The 8,540-nt window shown below is 41.4% G+C and overlaps 1 protein-coding gene and 1 long non-coding RNA gene across 2 annotated transcripts in view; both read right to left on the bottom strand.

The window, feature by feature from the left end:
• Nucleotides 1–271, bottom strand: part of LOC123131948 (peroxisome biogenesis protein 16) — a gene marked incomplete in the record, with an annotated part of 4,479 nt that extends 4,208 nt beyond the window's left edge. The window contains 1 exon segment of the mRNA XM_044551680.1: nucleotides 1–271. Within this exon segment, the coding sequence (XP_044407615.1) occupies nucleotides 1–54 (54 nt within the window).
• A 1,696-nt stretch (nucleotides 272–1,967) lies between these two features.
• On the bottom strand, nucleotides 1,968–4,932 carry LOC123130237 (uncharacterized). Its single transcript, XR_006463769.1, has 3 exons — nucleotides 4,700–4,932; nucleotides 2,975–4,408; nucleotides 1,968–2,476 (listed from the first exon to the last, which is right to left on the bottom strand). It is a non-coding gene; the product is annotated as an uncharacterized lncRNA (long non-coding RNA).
• Between the last annotated feature and the right edge of the window lie 3,608 nt (nucleotides 4,933–8,540).

Here is an 8,540-nt window from a genome sequence, read left to right as displayed (position 1 = left end):
GAGGGAGCGGACGAGGTCCCGGTTCTTCCGCACCCAGACCTTGTAGGCCTCCATGGCGACTCGGCGACTCGGCCGCCTCTGGAGAAGCTAGGGGTGGAAGAAGAGGAAGGCGGCGACGGCGATGAGGACGAGGCGGCGGCACTGGCTCGCGAGGGACGGCGTCGGGGCAGGGACAGCCGTCCGATCTCCGGCGGACGGCGGCGGTGAATCGCGGTGGCCGGCCGCGGCGACAGGTGGGGATTTATTTGGTGTTTCGGACTCCACCCCCTCCACCACTGTCTCGCGAGCTATATACTTCGGCTGGGCCTGGACGGTGGGACCAACCGGTCAGCGGGTCTCGCCGTTCTTTTATCCTTCTTTTTGGACCTGTTTGGAAAGGAAATTTCGTTGAACTTGGTTGGACCTGACTTCCAAAACTTCGAAAATTTTCAAAGTTTTTGGGTAAGAAATCATTATGTTATATGAAGTGTGAACACACACAAATGTGACCAAGAAAAACACGTGCATGTTTACCATTGGATCTTCAAGGGACTTTCTTATGGGGAAATTAGAATGTATCACATGGAATTCATCTGTGATTGTTCTTATAAAATTGAGTAATAAATCTCTTGTTTGTTTGTTTGTTTGCATCGAATAAACCTCTCCGTTCGCCCAGAACAAAGAAAAGAATTTGTGTGTCCTTTTTATTTGCCTATAATAGGTATTTTCACGTCTTCGGCTGGCTTTGGTGTTTGTGGTCGTAGTTAGGTGGTCTACGGACCTGGATGTAAATCTTATTTTTGATGTTCTTTGTACGCCCTTGATAGTTGATGAATAGATGAATTTTTTTTTGCAAAAAAACATGATCATTTTGATCAAAAATTAAAACTCATGCACGCCATTCTTTGTTTGTTTTTTGTGTTGCTCGCCGAACGACGTACTTCTGAATCTATTTTTTAAATATATTTTTTCTGTTCGTGAATACATTTTTGAACGAATTATTTCACTTTATAATATGTATTTTTAGATGTATCATGCGTATATTTTTTTGTGGAAAAACTTTCAATCCATTCATCAACAATCCATGATAGTACAACGAAAACCAAAAAATAATAAAAACTACATCTAGTTTCATAGACCATCTAGTGACGATTACACGAACAAAGACGGATCCATGTGGACGTACTGAGACAAAGGGCGACTGAATCTCATGAGATCTGCCATATAAATCTCCATTAGAAGCACCACTGGAGCGGGAAGAACCTTATTCCATCTTTAGAGAGCCGCCACCGCCTTATCTCCCTGAGCAGGATACAAACCCTAGAAAAACTCAGAAAAATACCCCCCTCCACTTCTAAATATATGTTATTTTAGAGATTTCAATACGAACTACACACGAATATATATAGACATATTCAAGAGTGTAGATGCATTTATTTTGCTTCGTATGTAATCTATAACAGAATCTTTAAAAAAAACTTATATGTAAAAACGGAGGAAGTAGAAACGAAGTCCTTCCATCGGCAAAGGCCGACTTCCATCACACCTTAATGGCCCTAAGGCGACGGAAGAAGACGAGGCAGACCGGGGCTGGCGCTTCGCCCCCTGCGGTCGGAGAGTAGGCTGCTTTGACGTAGAACTAGTGGTTGGGGCGCCACCCGGTGGCGCCACCTGAGGGGAAGTTTGTACGGTGCCAGGTAGGGTGGCGCCCTTTCCATGAAATTTTAGCTCTAATTGATAACATACATGCATGCACAACTGATGGATTACATACAAGGCTCCTTTTCATCAAAAAGTGGACCAAATTCAGCAAATAAACAAGCAATTCTTCAAACATTCTGTTGGCAACCATTCAACATAATTCCATAGACGACAAATATAATTTTTTACAGAGATCTTATGTCAACTGTTTACTAACAATGCTAGGTTAACAAGATCAGCATAGTACTATTATCCACAAGAAAGGTAATTTGTTTCTTGCGCAGAGCAACATTGCCTATACTCCAGCCATAAAAAACCCAGCAACAGTGTGCTGTAAGAATAAGAGAGCCCAATGTGAAACGTCAATTTGGCTGCTAAAAACATCATTCATTCATCATATAACATTATTTTTCATTGTCAAATCATGTACACCAAATTGGCAATTACAAGAAGTCAAGTTCTCATTTCTAAATGGTTGAAAATTGATCTATTTGGTAACAACAAATGCCAACAGTCAAATTCCTATGGGAAGAGATCAGACCATATAAGAATCTAAGAGAAACATACAAGCACTGAAGTATATGGGGCGTCCTTCAAAAGTTCATACAACCTTTCATACGAACCCAACCAAATCTAATAACATACAAGGATGTGAGAAGAGAAGGGACCTTTGGGAATGATAGCTTTGGTGGAGCTTCAACAACTTAAACCAAATTTGACCTTTTCACGTCCAGGGAATTCAAGATGAGTCTCGACCTTGCCAGTCTTGCGCTTCTTTTTCTTCTCATCCAGATGTCTGAAACCAATGATACATGACATGTTATTATCCATTTATTATTATATGTTGCCATGAGTGAATGTGGAGATTTTCTTAGAGAAGCAAGATACATGATTTATTCTTTACACGAGTCTTGGATACAAGTGGATTGATGCAAAAGCTACACAATTAGACTCAAGCAAACAAAGACAGATCAAATGGTTAAACCACTTCTTCCTTTTCAGCTTCCTCAAAACCGAGGCATTCGCCTCGAGTTTCTTGAAACGGAGATCCTCAACCATCCATCGCTTCCTCTTCTTCTTCTTTCCACCATCGGCATTCGCATTCTCGTCAGCCGCTGGTCCACCCCCTGCTGCCTAGGCATATATAGCAGCCTCCAACTTCCGCTTCTTTGTTTTCTTCACAATCATTCGACAGCTACTAAATTAAAATGGCGCTGATCGCAGAAGCTAATAGGTTCACAAACTGCTCTTGCGAAGCAGGTGGACATCCTGTTTCTAGGACAGGACACGTTACCTTATCCTTCCCCGCCTTGTCCTTTCCCGTCGCATCGGCGTCATGCTTCCCGGGAGTCCTCTTCTTAGGCAACGGGCAAGACGGTTAGCGGACCAACACTGACGTCGTACTAGAGGAAGTAGGAGGGGGTATTGAAGCTCCAATTTAACCAACTGTCCAGAACCGGAGCTCTCCATTGTTGTCACACGAGCATAGAATCTATGTTAATTTCGGGTGGAAATCTACTGATGTCACATGGGAGGAATGCCCAAGAAATGTTTGTAATGCGCCGGTTCACTGCAAAACGATGGATTTAGGTATCAGGCAGTTAATACTAACATGGTGAAGTGAAACATAAGTCAATATAAAACTATATGCGCACATGATTAGCGAATTGATGCTTCAAGTTTGGTTTCCTACAATTATATCAACCAACTGTATGCTAAACCTGCATGTTCAAGCTCAATCTGACTAAACCTGTTTGTGTCCAATCAACAATCATGTGTATCAAAAAAAGACAGACAACAAAAGAACAGAGTTATTGGGTCACACAGTAATAAACAAATCAAACTAAATCCATCAACAATTTTTGTATGCCCAAAGAAGAGACAATTTTAGCTTTCGGTCAGCTTTAACCCATTAGACTCCATAATCATCAAAAGTACTTGACTTGCAATTTGGTTACTGGACAGCCACTACAAACGATGGCCTGATACAATATTATTTCAGATTACATTGAACAATAAAATATTGGAACTAAATGTACAATAAGGCTTAGATCTTCAGTTCGGCTCTTTACATTTAAGACATCAGTTTTCTGTGGAGCTCCAAAAGCTGGACACTTGATAAAAAAAGAGGTAAATGTGTTCCCCTTTTACACTAAAAGATAGGAGAGCATCATCTTATTTACAAGACTGTCACTTACGTATGCCCATATATAAGTGAAATATGCAGTGCAAATATTTGGGATTTTGGGTGTAAACATGTAATAGCTTACTAAGATCTAGAAAGACATGAGACACATGAATGGAATAGCCAACTCACGGGTCAACAGGTTATCTATGTGCCTCCTATTATCTTTCTAAATCTGATCCATCCACATCTCATCCAAAGGTCCAGTAACATGCATAGGAGAGTAACTCAAGTTTGCAATGATCTCTTGCCACAATCAAAGAGCAAAAGTTTACATTCCAGTGTCAATAGTAGGCAGTGAAATGCACCCAAAAAAAAGCCAGAACTTGCAGCAAATAAGGAAATTCACAATTACTAATGAGAAACACATATTGAGAAAGTAGAAGAAAATGCTTCAACAACGTTCCATAGTTGAACAGTTCCATCAGAAGATGATGTAGCCAACTGAGTCGAATTCGGTCTGAATCTTATGTCCGTTACAAAGTTCGTATGTTCTTCTGGTTTAGTATCCATGTTAAAATTATCCATATTCCAGAGGAAAACCTACAGTGTCATAGAAACATCACATATAAGAAAATATAAATTTCTTTACAACGTCCTAATTTTGTATCAGATGGACAAAGCAATAACAAAATTACATGTCAACATTGCAGGTAAAGGTGAGTGAAATGGTAATATTGCATCTGGAGAGATAAACAGAATAAGGTGTATGTGCTGGTGTACAGTAAGATACAATAAATATGAGAGAAGTGCAATTTTATTACTGGAAACAAATCTTGATTGAAACAACAATGGAAGAGGAGGTGCTAGGTGGGAGCCTTTGCCACTGCTCACCTTGCTGCTGCTGCCGCCATGGATCTGGAGCTCGGGGGATAGGGGAGCCGCTGCTTCCCATCTACTCTGCCTCACCCCGGCCGCCGAGGCACGACACCATCGACCCAACACCGGTGGCGTGCTCGCAGCCGCTTCCCTTCTTACTCACCGGACCATCAGCCAGCCAACGACGAGTTCCTTCTTACTCACATGGTCGTCTCTCGAGTCAGCCGCTTCCCTTCTTACTCACATGGTCGTCCCTCGAGTCGGTCAGCCTCTGGTTGTTGGGCTGTGGTCGCCCCCACGTGCCACGGTTTGCGGCGGCCGCCGAAGCACGGCGCGCGGGTGGCTGGGCCGTTTCTGGGCCAGCTCGACCAGTCATGGACACATGGTCCACGAGACCATAACATGTTTTTTTTTCTTTTGGCGGGTGATAACATAGATTTGTTCGATGTACTACTCCTATGTCATAACATGAATCGTGATGGTGCTAATTTCCACCTACCGGAGACGAAGTTGGTCGGGGATGTACTCCCTCCGTCTGAAAAACTTGTTCTAAATTTGTCCCTCAAACAGATGTATCTAACACTAAGTTGGTGCTAGATACATTCATTTAAGGGACAGGCTTTTCCAGACGGAGGGAGTACTATCTAGTGACCACATGGCATATGTGATAAGCCATGTAAAAATACCAACATGTCAAAGGGATGTATCTGGTGCACCGGTGCTTGTAGTGACATCGGTGCACCGGATGCCGTAGCACATTTTAAAATGTTCAAAAAATCTGAAAAAAATCTAGCACGTTGACACAATATCAGTGTAGAGGATCATGACTCATGACTCACGGAGATTGTGTAGTACTAGAAGGATGTTGTCAGATTTTTTATGGTTTAAAGGTAGTTTGGACAGTGAGAGGAAAGGCCGTCTTTTCAAAGCTCCCTCTCGGTGTACAATTTGGTTATGAATGATAGAGAGGGACTACATCCTTACAAGTTACGAATACTATGCTTCATAGGAGTGGAGGCCTAGGAGAGCGCCAAGGTTTTTTTTCCTTGAAATGGACCTAGCGCGGGGCTTGGTGGCACGGCATGACCTGTCGGCCCGACGGTGCGTGTGCTGGCAGCGCGACGCCGGTGGGGGCAGACTGGTGGTGGCGCGATGGTTGAGTGGTCCTGCTCGGCGGACTTGGTGCAGGCGGTTCACGACGATGGTTGGCGGTGATTGGACGAATGTACGAGGTGGCATGCGGCGGTGTGGTTGGGCTGGATGGCGGCAGCGGACCGCAGGGTTCCTCGCGGTGGCGCTTCAAAGTCGAGCTCTGGCGTGCTCGTGCTAGGGTCGACACCAGATATGCGACCTCCCCTTTGACGTCGATCGATATGGCTTTGATTTAGTGTGTTGGCATTCGCGGGAGACACGCAATGTGCATCGACTCTCCTCGACGACTTGAATCATGGGTGCTCGGGCAAGGCTATGGCCCGCGACGATTGTGGGGGCGTGCATGATTCTTGGGGCCAGTGGTGTGGCAAATGGAAAATCCTATTGGACGCACACTACGGCAAGTTGTCGAGCTTTCGCACTTGGTTTCGCTAGGGAGGGATGATCTGGGCCGGCCACATCGAGCGCTTCAGCCATCCCGATTTTGGGAACCTCCCGGGAGGTTCCTATCTGGGTTTTTTTTTCCGGTTTTGGAACCTTCTAGGAGGTTCCTATACTCTTTTTTTCTTTCTCTCTATATTTCTGTGTCTTTTTCTTTACTTATCATTCTTCGTATTTTTTTAAATCATGTTTTTTTGAAAATTGATCATTACTTATAAAAAAAATCACATTTTACAAAAAAAATTGGGACTTCAAAAAATGTTCACACTTCCAAACATTGTTCAGGTTTTCAAATTATTTCCGCAGTTACTAAAAATGTTCGTGTTTTCAAAAAACATTTGTGTTTCCAAAAATTGTTCACAAATTTCAAAATTTGTTCTTGTTTCCAAAAATTGTTCAGCTCACAAATTTGTCCCGCAGTTTAAAAAATGTTCATATTTTCAAAAACAAATTGTGTTTCCGAAAATTGTTTGGAAATTTAAAATTTTGTTCTTATTTTAAAAATGTTTGTATTTTCAAAAACTTTTGCATTTCACAAATTGTTCCTGTTTTAAAATTTGTTTGCAAATTGAAAAATTGTTCTTATTTCCAGAAAGTGTTTGTGTTTCCAAAAATTGTTCTGTTTACAAATTTGTTCCGCAGTTTAAAAAATGTTCATATTTTCAGAAAAACTTTTGTGTTTCCGATTTTTTTTGCAAATTTCAAAAAATGTTCTTGTTCTAAAAAAATGTTCGTGTTTCCAAAAAATTGTTCATGTTTCCAAATTTATTCTACAGTTTTAAAAAATGTTCATGTTTTCGATTAACTTTGGTGTTTCCAAAATTTTCCCTGTTTCAAAAAATTGTTCATATTTTAATTTTGTTTTGCAGGTTTAACAAATGTTCACGTCTAATAATTTTGTTAAGAGTTTCAAAATAGTTGTCCTGTTTTAAAAAAAATCATATGTTCAAATAATTTTTGGTGATTTTCAAAATTTGTTTACATTTTTAGAAAATGTTTCTATTTTTTTCCAAATTTGTTAATTTTTTTTTTGAAAAGTGATCATGTTTCATAAAAAAATACAAATCGGATGTCTTTAAACATGAGTAATTTTTGGAAACCTGAACATTTTTTGAAATATATGAATTATTTCTGAAAACATAACCTTTTTTTGTTTGCGAACTAACATCAGTATAGAGAGCATTTTTTGGAATTTCGAAAAAAAACAATTCAAAAACACCAAAAAGGGAAAAACAGAAGAAAAAAGAAAAAGGAAAATGTTGGATCTGCGTTGCTTCTTGGTTCTTATAGAATTGCGTTGTTCTTAAACCATTCAGTCTTATTGTTACTTCTGGCTAGCGGAACATGGTCTAATTTCGGAGGTCCCGGGTTCGATGATCGCATGTGCATTTACGCGACAGTCTGCCGCAATAAGCGGCAACTAGGAGCTCCCGTGGCAAGTCTAGGTTTAGGCTGTTACGGACCTTATGGGCTGGACCGATCCTGGCTCGTGGAGGTCGACCCCTCCGACGACCCATCTTCGAGGGCTGCCCCGACGATGATGCCAACTAGCCTCAATGATCCGCGCCCAACCCAGGTGGGCCTCCCAACACATAAGCCGACATCAAGGATGACTGGCCTGACTGACGACTGTTCCACTATCGTTGTTTGTTTGATGGTGCCTAGTTCTCGGACTCTTGTAGTTCCGGTGGTGGTGGAGGCTCTTTCTCGGATGCCGGGGTGACGGCCTATGACGCCCGGATAATCAAGCTACAGTAACCTCTGCTAATGATGCCACGTCATCACTCTTACTGTTGTAAATCTCACGATGGTTCAATCCGTTCGAATTCAAAAAATTCAAAATCAGGTCAAACGGTAAAGTTTTCAAACATTAAAATTAAAATGTTCTAGAGGTGGCAAATAATGCTTAGGTAATTATGGTGGAGGATCACATTTTTATAAAATAATTAAAAGCACTGAACTAAATAAAACAGTGGCTTATACAAATAATTAGATGCATTTTATAAATATTAAAACATTAAACTATTTTAATTGGTATGAGAAATTAATGTGGCAATAGAGTATTTATAAATACTAATTTAGGGGCTAGTGGTATATTTTATAAAACAAAAAAATAAATAAAACAAAAGAAACTACAAAAAAAACAGAAACAAACAAAAAAAGGGGAAAGAGAGAAAGGTCCCCACTGGGCTTCGGCCCAGCAGGCCGGCCCACTCGGCCACAGGCCCAGGCCGCCCCCCCCCCCACTACCCCCTCCTTATCC

Source organism: Triticum aestivum, chromosome 6A, assembly GCF_018294505.1.
Source record: "Triticum aestivum cultivar Chinese Spring chromosome 6A, IWGSC CS RefSeq v2.1, whole genome shotgun sequence".
Taxonomy (NCBI): domain Eukaryota; kingdom Viridiplantae; phylum Streptophyta; class Magnoliopsida; order Poales; family Poaceae; genus Triticum; species Triticum aestivum.
Note: the sequence above shows the minus strand (reverse complement) of the source record. Positions and strands in the feature narration are given on the sequence as shown.